Source organism: Candoia aspera, chromosome 1 (genome assembly GCF_035149785.1).
Source record: "Candoia aspera isolate rCanAsp1 chromosome 1, rCanAsp1.hap2, whole genome shotgun sequence".
NCBI classification, from domain to species: domain Eukaryota; kingdom Metazoa; phylum Chordata; class Lepidosauria; order Squamata; family Boidae; genus Candoia; species Candoia aspera.
Window position 1 is genome coordinate 241,263,662 of NC_086153.1, and position 24,215 is coordinate 241,287,876.

A 24,215-nucleotide genomic window follows, 5' to 3' on the forward strand; every position below is an offset into this window, starting at 1 on the left:
ATCATTTTTGACAATGGTAAGCCATGTATGTGCATATGCGTATTAGGGAAGGACATTTCTATAATTTATTTAAAAGATATATATGGAATCCAGGACACAAGTCTAGCATAAAAGGTTGTATAATTGGTTTTATACAATTGGAGCTGGAAAAAAAATCAATCTTACTGTATCCTTCCAATTTGTCTCAAAATATTGACTTGATAAATGGCAAATATTTCTTTAATCTAAGCACTGATGCCAGTTTGCTGGAGGCAGTCATGTTTTAGATGTAATAAAGAATAAAAACAAGAGCCTAGTGTGGCGCAGAGCAGTAGGCAGCAGTATTGCAACCAAAAACTCTCCCCGCGACCTGAGTTTGATCCCAGAGGAAGCTGGATCCTCGGGTAGCCGGCTCAGGTCGACTCAGCCTTCCATCCTTCCGAGGTTGGTAAAATGAGTACCCAGCTTGCTGGGGAAGGTGACACCTGGGGGAAGGCAATGGCAAACCACCCTGCTCTATCGTCTGCCAAGAAAACATCGTGAAAGCAGCATCCCTCCAAAGGGTCAGACATGACGCGGTTCTTGCACAGGGGACCTTTCACCAAAGAATAAAAATACCATTATTTTTCTTAATGGTCAGTTACAGGGAAATGATTAAGTACATCACACCACAAATGTAAACAGCCTGTTAGTCTTAAATGGCTGGCTGAATATATACTACCGCTGTGAGAGGACCTCAGCTCTGCAATCCACCTTGGGGTTCCTCTCTTCAGTAGCCTGCTTCAACTTGCTCCCAATTCTGGAGCATGAATTAGGAAAATCATAGCTCTGCTGTCTCACTGTCTAGCATGAGAAAACATAAATACACAATTATACCTGTAACTCTGCAGGAAATTGAAACTATGATGAGAGAGGATGAAGCAAACAAGAATTTGAAGAAACTGTTGCAGGGGTTTTCAAGCTACGTGCTCCTAGCAATAGCTTTCACTAGGTTCAGGCCCTTTCTGAAACCTCTGCGTAATTGATCTATCTGAAGATATGCTTCTTTCTTTTTCATTTCTTCTTTGGTTATTTTCTCATTCTAGGCACATTTTTCCTTATTATTAATTTCTCTTTTCATTCTTTGTCACGTGCTACATTTCTCCTAAATGCTTTTGCATCTTATTTTAGTGGAATCTATTGTCAAAGCAGTAAGGTTTTTTGCTTCCACAAATATTCCTCCTCCTTGTTCTTTCATCTTGTCTCACGCATCGTCCTATAGTTACATTTTCTACTGTTGTCATAAAATGCCCTCCTAAGCTAGATTTTTCTAAATATATCTTTTGCCTTCTCAACTCTCATCCATTCCTGCTGTTTTTCCTCCTTGTTGCTTTCTACACTGGGCTTTTTATATTTAAACATTTTACATTTTACATGGATCAATCAAATCAGGAAAAATCAATGTAGAAGGAACCACATTCCTTTAGAGATAGTGTGTTGGGACCTGCGTGGCTGCTGAGGATGAAATAAGCTTTAGGTGGGCCTTGGTTAAAAGTAGGAGGACTTCTCTCTGACATCTTTTTTTCTCTTCCTGATACACCCAATGAAGCATCAGGTTAAAAAGAAATCTGAACTGATCAGAAATCTCAAGTCATCTCTTCTACAGGGGTCTTGAAGTTAGGTCAAGGCCACAGGAAATTAGCAGGTGAACAAGTTGCTCACCTCAACTGAAATCAGGAATCAAATACTGGGGTGAGGGAAGAAGGCTAATATCATAGGTTTACAAGAACTTTTTCATTTTGAATTCCGGCATTTCTTGGGGGAAAAAAAACCATACTGTGTTGGTTTCATGTAACAAACTGTAATTCATAAAACAATCTATAAAGCTGGAACAAAGGTCAGGCCGCTCACTTCCACCTCTCCCCCATCCTGCTGTAATATGCTAGTTTGGGTATTTTGATCCTGGTTCCAGATCAGTGTAACATTTTCCAAAACAGCAAAATGGGCAAGGCTTACCAAAATCTGGAATCAGGATTGAACAGTGGTTTCAGATTTTTGATAACAAGCCTACATTAGGCTCCTTTCCCTGAATTTGAATGTAACAGAAACTGTGACTTAATGTAAATAGGACTGAAGTGAAAAGGAACAAAGAAGCACATGGGCCAAATGCTGATTCTTACTTATGAAGCAAGAATCACCCTATCTAGGAAGGATTAAAGCAGCCATCTCTCTTGAAAGGTTCACATGCTACTTGGAAAGATCTATCTGGCTCCACATTCACTTTGCTTCACTGCTGGTCCAGCAGATAGGTTGGCTGTGTGCGCATATATGCTTAGACAACTAGAAGCAGCTTTCAAAGCAGTCATGTGAGCCTTGCAAAGAAAGTGGCTGCTTTAATGTTTCAAAGAAAAATGCTTCATTCTTACAAAATGCCTCTTTCTAAGCACAACTTAACTATTTCCTTTCAAGCATGTTTTTACATGGAAAATCAGTCTATAGGAATGTGCTGGACATATTTGATTATGATACACTTTTAAGGCATCTATAAAAAGATCTTTTTTAAAAAATAAGACACTACGGTATGTTTTAGAAATTAAATGAAAATTAATTAGAATCACTTTTAAAAAATACATTGTTTTGTATCAACTCTTTCTTCTAGACTATCCTTCTTCATTTACACATTGTATTTTCTTTTATCTTGCCAACTCAGTCAGAACTGATCCAGATCACCTGCTATCCATTTCTAGGCAGTTTCTATCCATTCTTCACTATTATAGATTTGGTTTCTGGTGCTGTCAAAACCAGCTGCATTTTTTTTGCCAGGAAAATTCCACTGATTATTCACCAAATTCTTCAGGATAGTTTTATATATACATAAAACTGTGCATTAGTTAAACATCAGTACAGATTATTTGCAATCAGCCTTTGCAATCTGCATTGTGGCATGAATTGATTGCACATCAATTCTGCACTAATTGAAAAACAAACCATACAAAACCTTGTTCACTCATCGGTGCGATCTCTATGCTAGCACTTGATCAAACACTGAGGAAGGCCTGCAATTCACAGTCTACCACATTTAGGGAACAATATCCCTCCCACCCTTCCTTCTGTTTCTTGCCATATCAAATAAAGGGAACAAGTGCAACCTTGGTTTTCTTTCCAATATGCATGCATTTTTATACTGATTTTCTTTAACTGAAAAGTCACTGCATTTTCCTCTATATTCTGCAATCAGCTAGCTGCCTGTCAAGTATCAGAGTGGGCAGAGTTAAAAAAAAAAAAGGCACCCCTCAGTTGCCAGAAGTAGCAATAATTTACTCTAATTTAGTTAGCTCACGATAATTCAAGCTTGGTATTCCTTCATTAAGTCAAGTAGTATCAGATCCTTTTCTTCATTGCAGCTCATGATTTAATACTTGTCTTTGTTCTCTAAAGATGCGAGATCCTTTATCCCATGGATGCCAAATCCACTTTCTAGGCAAGCTTGGATGATGAAATATATATCAACAAGCCACTAGATGTACTAAAAGATATAGTAGGGCCAACCCAGATCCTTCACGGAGATGATGGAAAGCTATAATGAACCTCTGTGCTAACATGCAGCTTTCTTAGTAGCACCTGCAGCAAATCCTCTTTTCAAAAAGAGGTGTGAGAGTGGAAGTTTTGCAACAGATGCAGCTAAATTTTAAGATCAATTTATCTCCAGCCTCCACAACTGTCTTCCAATTTGTTAGTGCCATCATTATTTCTTTTATGAACAGGAAAGCAATCTTTGTTGTTGATTCCTGTGTAACAGTTTCAATGAATAAACCTAATCTGTTTGATCAGTAACGGACTTCAAGTGCTCTGACCTACTCATATGGTTCTGAAGCATTCTGTGCTGAGGTAAGGGCTTTCCCCCCCCTTCTTTCAAGGACTCCATTGCTTCAAGGGAATCTCTTATGGGGAACATGCCAACACTGATCAGGTCTTAGAAATATTGCCTTTTTGCTTTTAAAAAGTTACCTTTCATTACTGCGTCTCTATTTTTATTCTGAGAGGAGAGAGGGAGGGAAGGAGAGATGCATGTGCGTTTTTGTGTGAGAGAAATGAAATTAAGGGCAATGCCCAAGAAACCTCAGGTTGCCCCCTCTCGGCTTAAGAGACAGTAAAGAAGTCCATGCTGAATTCACACTTATAAACCATCCTACAATATTCAGTGTTGTATGTGTGAAAGTATCTGCTTCCACCGCCATCACCCAGGTTTCCAGTGCATGATTTTTGAAGGGTCAGAATAATCCACTTCAATGAAGAGCATGGTATTTATTTAAAATGAAGTACAGAACAAGGGCATGAACAATCTTATACACGCAGTGTTAGCATATCCATCCTCTACTAACAAAATAAGTGTAGAGGCTTAAAAGACTTTTGTCTTAAAAGAACCTTAAGACACTATGTGTGTGTTCATGGGTGGGGAGGTGTAAAATACTAAGGTGGACCAAAGATTGTATTTCAGGTTATTTAGCATGTAAGTAAGATTCTTGTTCCTATAATTAGAAACATTTTAGTTGCTTCATGAATCAAGGGAAGTTTTTTTAGGCAAACACTTTCGTCCAAGATAGGTGACATGTTTGGATTATATTCAATGTAGAAAGTAGCTTTATAAAATCCCACCTCCTCAAATGTCAAAATCACAAGGGAGAGGTGAGAAGCACTTCCCCCCCCTCTTTAATTTTATAAGAATTAATTTGGTGCCTTCTTGGAAGATCAGGAAGAGGCTACATAGGTAGGCTGGACTTCCTGTTGTAAATCTCTGAGAAAACCCCAGTCCCTGACCTCATATTGCCTCCAGCATCTCTCTTTTAATTAGAAGATGCGGGGTGGGGGGGGGAGCTGCTACTTGCTTAAAAGAAGCCTCTGTATGTTTTATTATAAGCATAGTCAACAATGAACTCAGCCCTTGAAAATCTTACAGGGTGCTTCACAAGAGAGCTTCCTTTTTGCTAGAGTCTGCTGCTTGCCACTCAGTCCCCTGAGTGTGAGACAACAGCCCAGATTTGGTTCTTTTGTTCCCGCACAAAGCAGTCATATGCTGTCTGCTCGGGTCACCAGCAAAACCCTTTGCTTTTTGCACAGAGCTGTTTCTTGGGGATCTTTTTAGCATATACAAATTATGTGAATCAATCATCCACCTATCAATCAATACACCTCTCTGGTGTAGGTGAATGAGTTGGAGGAACGCAGTGGTGCTTCTTTCAGGAAAGCATTGCTTTTTCCCCAACCCTCCACCTAGATTTTTCTTTTTAAGGAGGAAGACGAGAAGGAGAAAAAAAAACATGAAAAAGAGGGAATATACTGTAGGCAAATATACTCCTTTGCTTAGTGTGCTATGGTCAGGATAAAAAAGGGTAGCTAAGTCAGAACTGAACAGGGTGACTGGGATGCATGAGGCCCAGAATAGTTCACCATTTAAGACCATGCATGGGGCAGTGACATTTGGCATTATTCCCCCTGCTCCCCACCATAATAGGATCAGCGTTAAGTCAGAGTTGGCTTCCTTCCTCAAGGAACAAATGGAGCTCACACCTTATATCAGCTTGATTAGGTCATCACTGCTGCACAAATTCTTCATCATATCCTTTTTTGTATTAACCAGGCACTGAGAATGTTCAGCATATTTCTCTTGCAGCCTCATTGCCCTCCCTTGTGCAAGCCAGGAGAACATCTGCTGCTTTGCCAGAGTTTAACAATGACCTTTTAACGGCAGATAAAAGATATTCTGGAAAAAATAAGCTGCTCTTACATTCTTTGGAGGCTGCTTCTTTTGATAGTGTGCTTTAAATGGCTTTAGGATCTCACATCGAACTCCTATTTAAAGGCTATTATTGCAGCATCAAGGCTTAATAGGTCTCTGCTATCTGGCCTCTTCCTGCTTAAATATCAGTGTATCAGTTGATCTCCCTTTCCAGGCTATCAATGACCACCCTGCAGCACTTCGGCTCCTGACTAATCCATTTCTACCGTCTCCAATGGAGACTTTCTAAAAGCAATTTCATACTTTTATTCCATCATCACATCATTATCAACATATCCTTGGGCTGGTTAATGACTACAATAAAGTTATTTTGAATTTCAACATGTCCTTCTCTTTCTCTTGTCCCTCTGTAACTCCTCCATACAAGCAAGTCCAGTTATTTCCATTTGATAGATTACCACTCCTTAATTATGGACCTGAAAGAATAGGAAACTTAACTTCATCAGGGCACACCCCCCCAAAAAAAACATCCAGATGACAATGTCAACTTTCATACCCAGGTACTGTATGATAGGTATTTTCTTCTTGGGTACCTAATTTTCCTCTTATTAAGAGAAACTATATGACAGATGCAAACAGATGTGGCTCTACTAATCACAAAGAATAACCTAGGACAGTACTTCCCAATCTGATGCACTCCAGTGGCCATGGTGAGAGTTGTTAACCAAGAAATTTGAAGAGCACCAGGTTGGGGAAGGTTGTATTAGGAAGGCATTTAGGTTCATGAGTGAGTATACAGTATGTTGGACAGGTAATCTCACTTATATTCAGGAAAATGAGAAAGAAATGCATAAGAGTTCTCAATCTGCCATTGTTTTTTTTCCCCCCGAGTTTTTGCCAAGTGTATTCTACTTTTTGAGTGCAAGGGCTTGTATAACCAGGAAAGCTACTATTAAATTAATCTGAAAAAGCAACAACATGAAATAGTGGCAGCCCTGAAGGATCAGGGCTTATGAGCTGCTGATCCAGATTTTCCTCTGGTTCATGTATTTCACTTAGACCAGCTTTACAGGTTCTAAGTAGAGAAAAATGTGTCATAATCACAAACAACTTATTACTAATGACACCATCTCTGGGCTATGCCTTTCCTGACATATTAAAAAACAGACAAACAAAAAGGTCAAGCACTGTAGGAGAATTTCCATTTTCGTAGAGTGATGGGAAACTCTCAGCCTCACCACTTGGTAAAGTAGGTCACTCTACATTTTTAAAAGCTGCTCTCCATCCCTTTTTGCACTACCACAGCAAATAATAAGGTATTATGGGCATGCCGAGGAATCATTCACAAGAATGCATGCAATCAGTCATAGGGAGAAACAAAGAGAATGTTTTGGATGCAAAGCTGAGAGTAACACAGTGTCTGTTGTTTCCTCCATCCACCCCACCCTCCATATGCACATCCTTTTGGCAGTGACCTCTAAAGAAGAGAGTACAGGAGAAAGGAACATGTGGTGAATTACATAAGGAATCGGACTTTCTTCTCTATCTTTCCTTTGCCCTCCTGTTTCAAAGTGTCTCAGTCGATTACAAAATGAAGCTTGCTTTTTGAAAAAGAGTTCCAGCTTCCTTAAATCGGAATCTGGTCTCTAAAAGAGCACGATTCAATCCTCACCATGAAATGCCCACTGGCTCTCACATTCTTCTTGCAGCAAACAGCAACTATCAGCACATTTCCTGACTCTCTCTCTCTGTGCATGCATGTGTATTATAATATATTACATATATATGTATGTTTATTCTGCCACACGCTGTCAACCCAATTCAGAACATATTTCCTCAGAAGTATCCTAGAGCATGCTTAGGATTGCTGCTCATGTCTTGCATCTGCACTCCCAAGGGAACAATGGGCATTCTGTGCCCTCCTCTACCAACACAGTCCTAATGCAGATATTCTCCCAGTCCAAAAAGTGCAAGATGCCAGCTTTCAATATGATTCCCACCCCAGCACGAGGTTCATACTAAGCAAGCTCTCCATGCTCACCCACCCCAATCCTTTCTCCATTCACTTTTCATGCACACCCCTGCCTTTCTTTTAAGGGTAATAATCCAAGAGACCAACCTCGTATGTCTCTGCCTTCCTTCATTCGCCTGACCCTGATTTTCAGCTTCATCTGCCCCTTGTGCATGTCTGGCCAGGTCTGGTCCTCAGAGGGAGCAATCATAACATCCAAAGGCATCCAGGCAGCTGGACTGCGTCTTTCCCAGAGTTACCTCCTGCCCTCACCAAACAACAGCTGCTGGTGGAGGGGGGGGGAGCCTCCTCTTTCCAAAAAAAGGGAAAGAGAGAGCTTGAGACACCCTCAGATCCAGCTTTGAGGAGAAATTAAAAAGGGAAAGAGGAAGGTAATTGGACAAAAATATTTCTGCTCCTTCTCAGCAGGATTATTTTCCTCCTGTCTCCGTCCCTTGCGTATGTGCAGCGCCAACTCCAGCAAGCCTGAATGAGCTCAGCACATGAGCAACAGCCGATCCACCAAGGAGCAGTCATAGCTAACGGGTCAGGCACGCAACCACATTCCTTACTCAGCACACAGACACGCAGTTTAACTCAAGGGCTACGCTACTGGCATATGGTTTGCTCAGCTGCTTAAAGAGACAACATCCCATTTTCCCCTCTAACTCCGGCTCTTGTTCCGAAATGCCACAAACAGCAGCTGGTAGGGGCAAGATGAATAAGCGCAAGTCTCTTTTGCCCTGACAATTGAATATATTTGTAGTGATACTGGGAGCTGTTGAGTATGGTGCAATTCAGCTAATCCATTTGCTGCACGTTCCAAAGCACAAACGAAAGCGTGGCGAAAGTGTCAGAAATCTAGCTGGGATGGGTTCATTCAAACTAATAGATTCCAGCACAATCTTTGTGCTCTTTGTGATCACTCCTCACCTTATCATGTATTTTCCAGCTGTGTGACATTCACTCTCTCCTCTCTTTATCACAAACCTTAAAGACTGTTCTGGACACAGGTTCAACCCTACTAGCCACTATCCCATCCCTTGTCCAATACAGAAGTGTTGAACTAATTTATACCAATGTGTTCAAACATTCCAACAGCTATAATCAAGTCCTTAATCTTTTTCCCCTCTAAATTCCAAAACTATGTACTCTATAATATATACTGAAAACAAGCAGGTATTTGTTCCAGAACAATGAGGGCACAATATATATATATATATATATATATATATATATATATATATATAAATATAAATATAAATATAAATATAAATATAAATATAAATATAAATATAAATATAAATATAAATATAAATATAAATATATATAAAAATAAAAGAAGTATAGGAGGAATGCTGCTCTGGATATATTCTAGGCTAGGGAAGCATCTGGGTGCCAACTGTACTTTCCTTTCATGGCCCTTTTAATCAGGATCACAAATTGGGGCAACAAATTTACTTCCCTCCGGCTCAATTATGGGCCCCATCCAGATGGACTGGTTGGTCAGTATGACTTCCTTTAAATGCACGCATGCAAATTCAAAGATGCATCTAGAAGTATGTTCCCTACCTCTGGTATTACCAACTGAACTGTACACACATTGATACCTTTTTTATTGATTGAGTCTATTACCCTGAAGCTTCCCAAACTACACATTCTGCATAAAAATTCACACTTGAGTTACTGCGAATCATTTTAGGATGCCTTAGACAGAAACCCATCAGGTGGATCAGAAGAACGTGACTGGGAGGATTGTGGGCCTGTAGAATTTCAGCACTGACACAGTCTTCCTCAACCTAAGTCCGACCTGAAAGACCAGGGTCAATTCTTGCCACATGGACTTGTAAAGGATTCAACTTGTAAAACCATTGCAGCACAAAAGACTAAACGAAGCCTTTACTGAGAAGTATGTATTTGAGAATACAAAATGGCTTATATCACTAATTCCTTGATTTCTCAAGATGGAATGGATATTTAAAGCACCTTCTACTCTTAATTTAATTTAAGGCCCAAATTACTATGTATGTAATGAACTGATATATTTATCACCTGATATCTACCCAATTACCAGAACCTAAAGTCTTTATCTGAGCCCACCCTCAGGCATGCTTACTAAATCAAGCAAGGCAAGAAGCCATCAGGAAAAACTCTTTTCAGTGGTTCTGCTGCTTGTGGAACAGCACTCTTCTTCTTCTGTTTATTCAATTACTATCATCGTGCATCTCACCTAAGTGTCTCTGGGTGGCTGTCAACAGATAAAAACACCATACAAAACAACAACAGAAAATGAACCAATATATAAAACCTTTAATGACCACCAAGGTAAAAACCAACCTAAAAAAAAACTAGAACACCCCATGGACTCCAGCTAACTTTCCAATCCCCATACCTGGAGACACATCCAGGTCTTTAAACTTTTTGGAAAGTTGGCAGGGTTGGGACCAATCTAATCTTGGGGAATTAGGGTTCCTAAGAGCAGGCATGGTGACAGAAAGGTCAGCTTTCCGGATCCTGCAGGCTGAAGTTCTTTAATCTTGCCTGGTGCTTAAATTATAGTGCTTTCTGCTCTAGTGCTTATTCTTATATGCATTCAAAAATCTTTTTGCATTCTGTTAGAACTTCACACTACCGTAGTCTACTACTAGCCCTACTGTGGTTTTATATGCTACATTTATTCATATTATTATTGCTGTCATTAATCTTATATCGATCTCTGTGCTGTTTTCTATATTGATTTCTATATCGTTTTATTTTGTAAACTATATTAGTAAGCGAATAGCACAGTGTCCAAAGAACTGGACACAACTGGGCAGTTCAGAAATATACTACATAATATTTAATGTGACAGCCCCTCAGAGTTTGCTTCCTTTGTTTGGCATTCAAACAAAAGTACTGGGGGGAATTCATTTTGTGCTTGTAACCAATGGATATGGACCTGACTTTCCTTCTCCACATCAGCCACTGCTTCCTGTATCTAACTGCAATAGTACACTTAGAAAATACTGGATTGTTAATTACCACGAGCAATATATGCATTCAATATTTTATGGAAAATACTGCATTACAAGTATTATAATCCACTAAATAATTGTAGTTTCTCTATTATGCATAAGAAGAAAAACTGTCCATTTTTATTTGTAATATGAGCACAAGGAGGGGCTTGCTCCAAAGATAGCAAATATACAGTATAACAGCACCTTATCTGAATGCTAATGATGTATCAAAAGACCTGGGGTGCATATCTAATTGCCAGTACCAACCCCAGTCCCAATTCAGTGTTACTGAACATACTTTGCATACAGAGGGACTTAGATTCGGACTTGCTGGCATCTCTATGAAGCAAATGATAGACTTCTTCTTCAAACTGTGCAGCTAATCACTGCAGATGTGCCTTTCTGGACCTGGCCTCCAGATGTGTTGAGTTTGCAGCTCCTTCTCAGTATGGCCAAAGGACGTAATCCCAGCACATCTAGAGAATGCCAGACTGGGGAATTTAAAATTGCTATATATAAGGCTGTAGCTTAGTGATAGAGAACACAAAGGACTGGGTATAGACTCTGGCATGTCTAGATAGAATAGAAAAGACCTGAAAAATCTGTATAGACCAACCTTCCCAACCTATTGCCCATATTATAAACTAAAATTCCTCAAAGCAAGCATACATACATACATCATACAGCACGATTCCTCGGCCAGGATGAGGAGACAAGTACAAAATAACTGATGGATACTGGATTGGTAAAAGCTGGTGTACACAATGCTGGACTGCATGACTTAATGGTTTGTCCCTTAAGGCCCCTTTTCTATTTTTCTGAACTGCCTTTTGCTCTACAGCACTCTCTTCAACTAGGAATGCATAATGCTCAGGATTAGTTTCCAAAAAGGTGCTTTGCAGCACGTAAGAGCACAAACACAGCACCTGTTGGTGACTCATTCAAAAAGGGATCCTGGAAACAGACACTTTTAATAAGTCGCTGACACCTTTTTGGAACTGAAGCACTGAAAAATCCTACTTTCTGCATTCATGACTTTGAATATAGATAGAGGCAAATCTATACCCCACTCTCCTACAGAATTTCTCTCTTTTTATAACTATGCTGTTAACAAAAATAGTATGGTAAAAAAGGCTGATATTGAGCTACGGCTGTTTCTTCAGTTTTGGCTTAGTATGTTGTGTAAATTAAGTTATTGTGGTTTGGGAGTCAAGGCTTAATACAATATATGAACCCCACTTAATAGCAGGCTCTGCCAAATTTGCTGTAGTGACTATAGGGAAAGTGGGGATTGTACCTCCTTTTGAACTAGACAGTATAGGATCTAAACAACCAAACAGTACAGGAGTAATGCTACTAGATCTGGCCTGCAAAAATCTGAACTACTAGATGGCAACCAAGTTAGTTTTTTTCCTCAATGACTGTTGCCATCCAGTGGTTGTCCATATTTTGCAACCCAGCTCTTGTTATCCCATTTCAAGGGTCTCCAATCTTATTGGGTTAATGGGTACATTTTACAAATCTAATGCATGTTATGGGCACCCACCGAAAACAGCTGCCAGGAAGAGGGACTGCCACCATCTCTATGACCCTAAAATACTAACATCACTGCCTGGAAGTGAGAAAACAATCCCATTAGTAGACTCCGTTCTGGGCAGCATATGCTTAAGCACAGGCAGGTTCTTGAGCACTGTGTTATAACAGGGAGAGCAAATGCTCTCCTTCAGACTGCCAAAACATGTACTTGACAAGCCAAATTACAAAAACAAATTCATTAAATTAATAGGTGAAGTGGTAAAAAGAGAGAGCAGATTGGTACATACCAAGGAAAATAAACACCAATGCTGAAGCACAGAATAAATTACATGTGGAGGATCACCTGGAGAGTTGCACTGTCACTTGGATATTCAGACGTATAAAGAGGGACAAGGTTCTGTGTCCACTGACATCATGGTAGTAAGCCAAGTGACTAAGTACAGGTAGTCTTTGATTAATGACCACTAGTTCAGTGAACGTTTGAAGTTGCAATGGTGCTGGACAAGTGGTACTTACGACTGGTCCTCAAAGTTCTCACCATCCCAGCACCCCCACAGTCACGATTGCAATCTGGGTGCTTGGCAACTGGCACACACTTAGGACAGTTGCTGAGTCCCATAGTCACGTGATCACTATTTGCAACCTTCCCTGCCAGCTTCCCACAAGCAAAGTCAATAGGGAAGCTGACAGAGAAGGTCGCAGGTTGCTCTGGTAAGTTGCTTCTGCTGCTTTTTCTCCTGAGGAGCCCACTAGAGTACGAGATCCTAGGGATCTCATACTACATAGCACACGCCCACCCACGCAGCACCCCCTCCCCTGGCTGCTGCGCTTGCATGGTGCCGCAGCACCCCCCGTCACTCTCTGTGGCACTCACTCACCTGCCAGCCTGCTTGCCAGCCACCCAGTACTTGCAACTTCCTGCCAGCTTCCCCATTGACTTTGCTTGTTGAAAGCTGGCAGGAAGTTGCAAGTTGCAGTCATGTGAGGTCCTCGCTTAATGACCCATGATCCTCGCTTAATGATGGCATTGGGGACTGCTGGGATTGCCATTGCTAAGTGATGCAGTCATGTGACATCACACTTTATGACTGCATTGCTTAGCAACAGAAATTCCGGTCCCAATTACTGTCATTAAGCAAGGACTACCTGTAGTAAGAAAGTATCCCACAGGTTCATTGTATTATAAACTGCTCTGGCTGAAGTTAACTCTGAGAGGCACACAGTTCCCCAACCTGAAAAATTCAGATCAAAAACAAAATGAAAGATAAATAATAACCATAAGACAAATCAGTAGGAAAGAAAAATCATATAAAAATACTCAGTGGACCAGAAATTAAATACCATTTCTCACCAGGGGGAGCAGCCATAGTCTTCTAGCTCCCCAGGAGCCATGTCTTAAGGGATTTTCTGAAGGTCAGGAGGGAAGGGGCCACTATGATGTCTGGAGGCAAGCTATTCCAGAGGAAGGTAGCCACACTTCTCAGGTGTCTGCAGATGGCAGTCCCTGAGAAAAGGACCTGGAGCTATAAGGCTAAAGAAGAGGAAGCAGGGACATTCCTTACCAAACAGGATTGAAACAGGAGTACCTGAAATATTCATTTCTGGATTACGGAACTCATCATTTTTGAAACCAGGAGTTAGGAATCTAGGAAACTGTTGTTATACCAGTTAAGGCTTTGGACACTTAGTAAATTGGCTACATTAAATAATTTCATTATTGCAGATGGGAAACACTCTAGAAGACAAGTGCTAGTCAGTGTAAAGTACTACAGGCAGCTCTTCTGGTCACAGAAACAGTTTTTAATGGACAAAACAAAAGAGAAGTCCCACATCAAGAACCTATATTTTCCTAGTAATTTTGGTTTTGTAATTTATACAGGGTGTATTGTGAGTCCTACCGGCCACAAAGAGGGCCAGAAAGGCCTGATAAGGCTACTAGCCCTTATGGCTAATAAGTCTTACTCCTTTGTGAGAAAGTCACTAGCCAAATCAGTCTCTTCTTTCCCACGGATTTCTAAGTATTTATTAAGCAAGGCTTTGATGCTTTCTAATTCCATTTATGAATCAGTGGTTCCAAGCTCTGCAGAAAACCGTACAGGATTAGATGCACTAGATAGGATGCTTTGCCTCTTTAAATCCAACTATTTGCAAGGATAAGGAATGCAAGGTTGAACTGTTTAATGGTAGTTCAGTGTTTTTCCTTAGTAGTGACATCATTCCAGATGAAATCACCCGCACTAAATATACCCTCCCACCTTCTCACTCCATGATTGGAACCAGTGTTCTAATGAGACTTGTTATTGTAACAAATGTGTGGTTGATTATTGTCAGCTGTGGGTTGGAATTTGGAGAAGCACAGGCAAAAAAAATCTACCCAGGAAAACAAAGTCACTATTTAAACAGAGGGACTATATGAAAACCCAGGATGCTGTCCCTGGTACTCCCAAATTCATCAGCTTCCCATATGAATCAATGTCATGGCATAGTCCTACTATGAAGCTTGGAAAAAGAACATTTTTTGAAGAGTGCTACAGTACAAGTGCTACAGAAAGTCTTAACCTGGAAAAACAAAGCAAACCTGTTTCCATTCTACTTTTGAGAACTGATTTCTGACACTATTTTAGAAATAATCACCAACTACCATGTAGATATTATGACTGGGGGTTTTCATGAAAAATCATTCTATTTGTACAAAACATTTTATGATGATGATGGAGCTAGCATTTACAGATCTAAGGGTTTGCCCCCTAAAAAAACTGCCATCCAAATCTTGTAGTAGGTGAAGATGACAGGATATGAAGCCATTCAGGTTAAGAATGCAATACCTATTGTATGGCAAAGTTATTATTTCCTTCTTTGAAACAATACTTTTCTTTTTTCTTTTTTCCTCAGGTGGAAAAATGGAGGAGAGTTTTATCAAAGAGAAATAAATACAGGTTTATAAAAGGAGGAAGTGATGACAGCTTTATCAATTACAGAATAATTTCTTACATTACCATCCCCTAAATCCCCTTTTGTCTTTCAGAAATCAACAGAGTGACATCATATTTTCACTCTCTGTGTTTTCAGTTCTGTGAAGTATCCCTCCGCTCCTCCTTTCCTCATTTTTTTGCTCTGGATCTAATTGTTGCAAAAGCTGTGGGGGAAGAAAGTGGGTGGCAGCACATTCCAAAGAATAATTATAGAATCAGGAAAACAAGTTTTCTGATGATAGCATTACCAAACTGAATGCCAGAACACAAGCTAGGAATACAATTCACCCAACCACGTGACCTGGCACTGTTCCTCCCTGAATGGAGCACACAGAAACATCTACAATTTTGGCTGGTAACTACATTTCTTGATGGCCAGCAGCTCTGAATAAGGGTGCAATCCTGCCAGCAAGCATAGCCAGCCATCATTCCTCACTCTTTCTTTCTTTCTTTCACAGTTCTACCTCAAACGGACAAGAAGATTAAAAAGTGCCAACAAGAAAACATATGTCTCTCTTCTTGGTAGGTCTCATCTTAGCCTGAAGATCCAGGGAAAAAAGAGAAAGCAAAGGGGGTAAATGAAGGTGTGACACTTCACACAGTCACCCTTCTCTTAAGCTGCTTGAAAAAAAAGGTAAGTGGAATGGACAGAGAGAATGCTTGAACATGGGAACTAAGAAAGCGGGAGTGAAATAAATCAGTTTTAATTTCAAGAACTGGTTTTGGTGGAAAAGGCCTGGAGGTGTTTAAGATACAGCACCTCAGCTTAGAGGAGTGTTTCTCAACCTTGGCCACTTTAAGATGTGTGGACTTCAACTCCCTGAACTCCCTAGCCAGCCTTGCCAAGGTTGAGAAACACTGGCTTAGAGTATTAAATAATTCCTTAAGTGATTAAACATGGATTCTGTGATAACACCCTCTTTAGTAAATCTTACATTTATTTCATTAAATTGATTTTATCAACAAAGCTCACTTTATGATAGTTCACATAAAGTGTAAATATTATCCTTAAAATTAAGACATTAAGGGTACCAAGATTTTATAAACAGGACCAGTCACATAATTTGCTTCTAAAAGTTTGATCTTGCAAAATCAAGGGTGAACGTCTATATGTTTATCCTTCTCTATGCTGTATGATAAAGTAAAATGATAATGATAATAATAGCAACTGATATGAAAGAGCAATGCTGAGCTATATTATTTAGATTAGGTAGTACTAGAAGATGGAGTTAGATCAGCACTCTGGTCATTACCAAGTTGAAAGACTACAGGAATTGATGGAACGCCCACTGAAATATGGCAAGCAATGGAAGAAGAATCAGTCAAGGTTCTATCCAAGCTATGCCAGCAAATCTGGAGAATGACCCAGTGGCCAACCAACTGGAAAAGATCAATCTACATTCCAATAGCAAAAAAAGGGGGACTTAACAGAGTGAGCAAACTATTGTACAATATCCTTCATTTCACATGCTAGCAAAATAATGCTTAGGATCATCCAATGCAGATTAGAGCCCTACATGGAAAAAGAGATGCCAGATGTTCAAGCTGGCTTTAGAAAAGCCAAGGAACAAGAGACACTATTGCTGATGCCTGCTGGATAATTGAAAAATCAAAAGAATACCAAAAAGAAGTCAGTATATGCTTCATCAACTATATAAAAGCCTTCAGTTTTGTTGATCACATCACGCTGTGGAAAACGTTCAAAAAAATGAGAATCCCAGAACACCCCATTGTCCTCATGAGAAACAGGTCAGAAAGCCACAGAACAGACAGAGCATGGTAAAACAGACTGGCTCCAGGTTGGTAAAGGAGTGAGACAAGGCTGCATACTCTCCTTTTATTTATTCAACCTACTGAACGTGCAGAATATATATTAAGGGGAGCTGAATTGGAAGAAGATAAGCATGGTTTTAAAATTGGAGGAAGATATATCAATAACCTGTGCTATGCTGAAGACAGTACCCTCATAGCCAAAAATGCAAAGGTTCTGCAAGCCCTAGTACTAAAAGTCAAAGAGCACAGTGGAAAAAAAAAAGGGAACTGAAATTAAATATACGAAGACCTAACTAATGGCAATAGATAGAACAACCAGCCTTAGAATTGACAATGAAGATATCAAAGCGGTGGATAGCTTCTGCCTTTTAGGATGAACCATCAATGGTGAAGGGACAAGCAGTCAGGAAATACACTGCAGACTTGCACTTGAGAAAGACACCACAACTATGAAGGCCTTAGAAAAGATAGTCAAATGTCGTGATACATCTATATCTTCAAAGATTAGAATCATACAATCCATGGTACTCGCTGGCACACTGTATGGAAGCAAAAATTGGACTTTAAAGAAGGACAGGAAGAGAATTGACACCTTTGAACTTTGGTGTTGGACAAGACTCCTGAGAATACCATGGACAGCCGAGAAAACAAACCGATGGATCATCAAACAAATCAACCCAGAGTTCTCACTCAAGGCACAAATGACCAGGGTCAAATTGTCCTACTTCAGACACATTATGCAAGGACCCAGCTCTCTGGACAAGGCTCTAATGCTGGGAACGGTGGAAGGAAAGAGAAGGAGAGGACGACCAGCAGCAAGGTGGATGGACTTAGTTACAGTGGTGATGAGTGTACCATTGGGAGACTTGAAAGAACAAGTTAGGGATAGATTGTCATGGAGAAAATCTATCTATGTAGTCACTAGGAATCAAAAATGACTGATGGCACATAATCAATCTTTTAATTTATAGAACAAAGAATCTTAAGGTTAATTGCAAAGTCATTGGCATTCTACGGCAGCATCTTCACCTTGGAGACAAATTACATTTCACTCACTAACTCAACACAGACTTCTAAGAAAAGGCAGAGCCTATTATGGCTACTAACTTGATACTCAAAATCTCGAGAGCCACTTCTCTTCACCTTGGGAAGATATCATTTTTCTTCAAAAACCTACGGGTTGTGTCTTATTTATTGAAATAAAAGACACAATGTGCTAACCTGACCAAACAGATGACCTGTGTGACTATTGTTTTAAAAAAGCACTGGCCTAAAGTATTTGCAGAAGCTTCCAAGGGTATTAGCAAGACTTCAACCCATTGAATATTGTAAGCAGGCAATTTTCCAAAACACAATTCAAAGCTTGCAATTCAGATGACTGAAATAAATAAATATTGAATGGAAAGAAGCCTTCAACTAATAGCCTTTAATAAAAGAACTGGCTGTTCTCAAGGCTGGCTCTCTGAGTAGACAAATCTATATAAGTGCATTCAATTCCAGTGTGTCCCACCTCTCCTGAGCTCACTTCTATGTAATTTCCAAGAAAGGAAACAAGCAAGCCTTTATTTGCATAAATAAATTATCATTTGTAGCTCATTACACTCAATGGTAGGCCTTCTGCTGTAAAGCCAACATTACAATATGATGCTAATGTACTGAAGCTGGCACTGTTAGCGAATATTGTAATACTATTCCTAGAATTACTGGTAATTCGGGGAATAGTCATCCAAACTAGTATAGGGTAAGGCAACCTTTCAAATTATTCACTAACATTTGGAGCTGCTGCTTTCTTTGTAGGAGGTGTTTGGTGGCTGCTTGCTTTTCTCAATTATTTGCTGAACAAGTCACAGTGGACTGTAGCACACAGCATGTTAAGCTGTCATTTACGGGTTTCCCCATCTCCTTCAGCATGCTGTTCCTAATACCTGTTTATAAGCATTTCTAAATGATGCCTGTCTCTCCCCAGCTTCAGCCACCGCAGCAGCAGGTGACAATGGACAGAAAAAATGAGGAAAAAAATAATGGATTGAATGGATGCTGACATTCCATTATCACAGCTTGCAAGCATGTTTTAAATACAATGGCGGAATGATGCTTTTGCCATCAGAAAGTTTCCTCTCATATCCACAACTCAATTGGTGAGACAAATGTATGTAATATACTGTATGCTGGAAAGATTTATGTACAGATATATGTAATTTTTATTTGGAATGAGGTGAAGGCTTTTACTATTTAAGAACTCGGAGTAGCAGGACGCTGAAAGGAAAATCATTTTTGACTCTTACTGGTCAACTGGAGGTAGGTGTTGATTGATTCAAGGTGTCCCCTGAAAGTTCTCAGTGTTTCTAGGGCATCAAAATAATTTCAGGATAGCTGCAAAGTTCTTTGTGAGGGACTGTGGAGTGGAAACAGTGCAGTATAAAAGTGCACTTAGTCAAACATCCAGCTGAAACTGTACTTACAGTGCTTCTGCAGAATGTCTTATATTCAATTTGAGATACTTACTAAGAAACAAGGTTAAAGAAATGTTAAAGCAAGTGACAGCCTACTTCTCACATCCTGTTTACTTACTTAAAAATCCATTTGTTCCAATCCCTAGTAGGATTTACATGGAAATTCAAGAGGTTGTTCTAGACCAGGGATTCCTAATTTTTTGCCACTGCATCTCCCTTTAATGTAATCTTAATGTACACACCTCCCCTAAAAATCCAAACACCAAAATGAACACAAATGAACAATGAAAACAATACAATGAAACTTCGGGAAATTTGAATTTATTGTAACAATGTAATTGAAAGGTTCTGCACCACCCCTGGACTCCATCTGCACCTACCTCAGGGAGGTACACCGCACTGTTTGGGAAACCCTGTTCTAGACTAAGGATCTCCAACTTGTTTGGACTAGTGGGTGCATCTGGAATACTTGGAGTCATTAACTCTCTTGCCAAATTATTCTCAAGAGGGTCCTTCCCATACCTGAATGGTTGTCACAATTGTCATGGCAAAATAGGTATTTCAGAGAAGAACATCTGCTGATGCTCTAAACCAGGATTCTCCAAAGTGGTAAATATTGACCCCCAATGGTCGAAGAGACTATCCATTGTTGTTGCTGTTATTCATAGTAGTAAAGGTAAAGGTTTCCCTTGACGTAAAGTCCAGTCGTGTCCGACTCTAGGGGGCGGTGCTCATCTCCGTTTCAAAGCCTTGGAGCCGGCGTTATCCATAGGACACTTCCGGGTCATGTGGCCATCATGACTCACGGAATGCCGTTACCTTCCCGCCGAAGCGGTACCAATTAATCTACTCACATTTGCATGTTTTCGAACTGCTTGGTGTGCAGAAGCTGGGACGAGCAACGGGAGCTCGCCCCGCCGCGCGGTTTCGAACCGCCGACCTTCCGATCGACAGCTCAGCGGTTTAACCCGCAGCGCCACCGCGTCCCTTGTTATTCATAGTACTATTAGTTAAAGTAGTACTTACTAAATTATTTTCATATAATAAATGTTTGGGGATCCATGAACAATCTGAAACTTCATGAAGGGGCCAATGAGCTGAAGAGTTTGGGGACCCTTGTTCTAAGCAGAAATGGTGTCTAAGCTCCTGAATAAAAAAAACCATCTTCAGAATGGCATATTTTCTATTGCAACCCCCGTTTCAGAGTGGAAGCTGTGAAGTTCAGAGAGAAGTATTTTCATTACAGTTTTAAAACATAATAAAACCTAATTAAGAACAAACAAAAACAGCAGCAGCAGGAGAATTAGCAAACTTTGTAGAGGTATCTATGGGAACACTGGTGTTCATGTGTACTGTGCTGAAAATCCCAGTTCTAGGCAAAATAAAATATTAAGTCCACACACCTCCAGAAATAATTGTAAACTACCTGTGACTATGATTTGCAAAGGCAGAATGTGTTACTGATGGCTTGAATTTAATAAGCTAAGTACAAGGATCTATAGTGGAGGGCCACTGAGATTTCTGCTGATTCATGGAGCTAAAAGTTTACTTCTGGAAAACTATTTGTTAGGATCCCATTAATATACAGTTAACAAGCATTTAAGGAAGCTGCTGCTGAAATAACCAATAGCTACAACACTAAGACTTTCATATCCAGGTAGCAAGAATCTAGACGAACACTAGACAACAGAGAGTTAGACTTTGGGGTATATTTTGCTGCCATCTAGTGGTCATCCAGAATTTTGCAGCCCAGTTATGGTAATGATATGCAACACTGTTAATATCAAATTAATTTGTTTCTAAAATAAATGGAACAAAAAGGGTCTTGAAGCATGTTAATGCATGCCATTCAACATAGAACTTCCTAAATGCATGAAGTAGTTTATAGTCCACAAAGGGTTACACAATAGAATTGTTAGTCTTAAAAGTGCCACAAGATTCTTTATTTTTGCTGCAAAAGGTAACAGTACTACCCAACTGGAAACTGTTATTTTTTATTAACTTCAGGGACAGCCCCAGAATTATTTCCATTCTTCATCCCCATCTTTTACTTGCAAGCCACTGTTTGCTTCAATCTCAAAGCAGTAAGAAGAAACAAGTTTAGGAAACAACTACTTTAGTGGCAGCAGGCTAAACTATGCCAGCAGGTTATGTTCTAAAGTATCTTCAAGAGCAGAAGGTCTCAAGTATTTGTGCCTCTGCAAAGCATTCCACTCCACCTCTTTACATAGCATAGTCTTGTGGAAGCAGCATTGAATAAGGTTTTATTTCTCCCAAATTGCTTAATCATCCATATCTAAAGGAATAATTTCATCAGCCACCAAAGTCAATTGGAAATCAATGCAGAGGACAAAGAATGGCAGCATCTCGTCTCATAAATGAATCAGACAGGTTGCCCAGATTCAATACTCACTCTTCACTTGCTAATCCATAGTCTCCTCTCATACCCACTGCTACACAGCTCTCATAATAGACTCCAAACAAAAACATCTATAGCTTCATTCTGGATGTTCAAATAAACTAAATACTCTGATGTAACTGCCTCAACCATTTCCTTTACACACACATGTATAAACTGGGGCCCTGTTTTGCTTCATTTAGCAGGAACCATTAAGCAAACCAGCATAAACAAATGGAAACATTAAATGGCCTGACACAAATATTAGCTCCTGACTTGTCAGATGAGTATGGGAATATTTCTCCACAGCTGAATACAGCAGCCCTTCCTGTATATTTTATTTCCTGCGTCTCTCTCTCTCTCTCTCTCTCTCTCTCTCACACACACACACACACACACACACACACACACACTTCCATATCTCACAGGAGGCAAAGAAAATAAGCTGACTTGCCAAGCTTATGGAAATAAGAGTGGAAAGAAAATGGGCACGGATGATAGGGCTGTGAAAGACACAGGCTCGCTACAGCCCTGCAGGGCTGCAAGTAGTCTGGGAGTGCGGCCAGATCTGTCAAACGCAATGTGTTTGCAGAAGAGCTGGGAGTAAGTAAGAGATCTCTCATCAATTACTGCTGTGCCACATTCTTTCCAAATAATGAGTGTAAATGGATGCTCCAAATTTAGAAGGAAGGCTGGAAAAATCTAAACATTCTTCTCAGAATTGGTACAGGCTCAAGAGTGGGGAGGATGAGCTCACAAGTATATCAGAGCCAGATGAAAAACTCCAGACTTCAGAAAGGAAATGAGAGGCCTTAGCACAGGTTTCTGACGGAGAGAGAAGGAAACACATGAGCATCAAAAACAGCTCTTCAAGTCACACAGATATAGGATTCTCCCTAACCCATGCACTGAACTGAACAGATGCAAAGCTCTTTTTTCCCTGGAAATACAACCTGCTACTAGTGAATACTCCAGAACAGGCTATGTTTATGTTCATCTTTTATTCAAATCCTTTGTCTATTTCCATGCTGCTGTTTTATTTCTTTAACGCATACTAGCCCACACATATGCACACAAATACTCAATTTCATCAAAAGTGTCTCACTTTACGGTCCCATTTCCCAACCATGGTAACTTTCAGATGTGTAGACTCATAGAATTCCCTGGCAGCATGCCACAGCTAAGAGTTCTGGGACTTGATGTGTTTGGGAAACAATGCTCTAAAGGCACTTCTGTTTGACCCAATTCCCACTGCCCAATCCTTCAAACCATGCTGAAGGTGGATGGGTGACATTTGCTGAAAACACAGCAAACATGCTCAGATCGCCATGTGCCAGTCCACATTCCTCTCCCGCTAGCCAGTCCTCTGAACTGCTGTAGCTCTTCTTGCAGCAATAATCTTCTCACCAAACACTTCAGCAACCATTTAAAAATAGCTAACATCCATACCCATTCCTGTTCCTGAACACATGTGCATTTGTATGGGATGTTATGCCAACCATTCAGAGTCCTATTTAGAGTCATAAACATGACACAAGAGCCCAGCAACCAGGCACTTTCCTGAAGACTTTGGGGGCGGCGGCGGCAGCAGCAGCAAGACTCACGGGAAGAGATTCTCCTGCCAAGCTATCACCTGCACAGTCTCATCAAGGGCAAATATGGATTAAAACATGCAGCAGCAGGAACAGGAAGGAGGTAGCAGTGAGTTAGATTTGTGTGCAGTTTAAAAAGAAACAATGTTGCTTCCTTGTATCAATAAACATCTATCTATCTATCTATCTATCTATCTATCTACCTATCTATCTAATTTATCCCCGCCCATCTCCTTCCGTCGGAGGCCTCTGGGCGGTTTACAACAAATGATTAAAACCATCAGAATAATAAAATACAATAAAAATACTATAAATAGAAATAAAAATAAAGAATAAACATATAAACAATACCCATACTACTGTAAGGTCTATCAGACTGATTTAACACTGATTTTCTGTGCAGAAAATGCAATCCCCATAGGAACATCTTCAATTTTACTTTTATTAATTAGCTGCAAATACAGTGGCTGACTGCATCCCTGCAGTTGAAGCGGAAGAAAATTTCCAAGGTAAACAAAAGGGCTTTCAAGGTTTGCTTTTTACCCTGTGATCCATTCCTTCGTTCCTACCTCCATGCTAATATGACATCCTAGCGTAAACCACCATCATTTCCATTCCCTGATCTCCCAAAAGCAGTCTGAAAAAGAACTGCGATTCTCTACCTTTGTGCTGACCTTGCAACCCCACTTGTCTAAGGAACAATGACACTGTGTATCTAAATATACACAGGAATGTGTCAGAGAAATAATATATTAGGGAAATAACATATCTTTATTTCCTGCTGTGTGC

At 40.1% G+C, this 24,215-nt stretch overlaps 1 protein-coding gene across 2 annotated transcripts in view; it reads right to left on the bottom strand.

The window, feature by feature from the left end:
- Window positions 1-24,215, bottom strand: part of DUSP8 (dual specificity phosphatase 8) — a 105,144-nt gene that overhangs the window by 19,884 nt on the left and 61,045 nt on the right. Inside the window, exon 1 of one of the 2 annotated variants that reach the window (XM_063289340.1) lies at window positions 7,815-7,998. The exons of the other annotated variant lie outside the window; for it this stretch is intronic. Coding sequence (XP_063145410.1) covers window positions 7,815-7,932 — 118 coding nt within the window. The 5' untranslated portion in view covers window positions 7,933-7,998. Of the gene's footprint in view, window positions 1-7,814; window positions 7,999-24,215 lie in introns of those variants that run through there. 2 annotated transcript variants of the gene reach the window in all.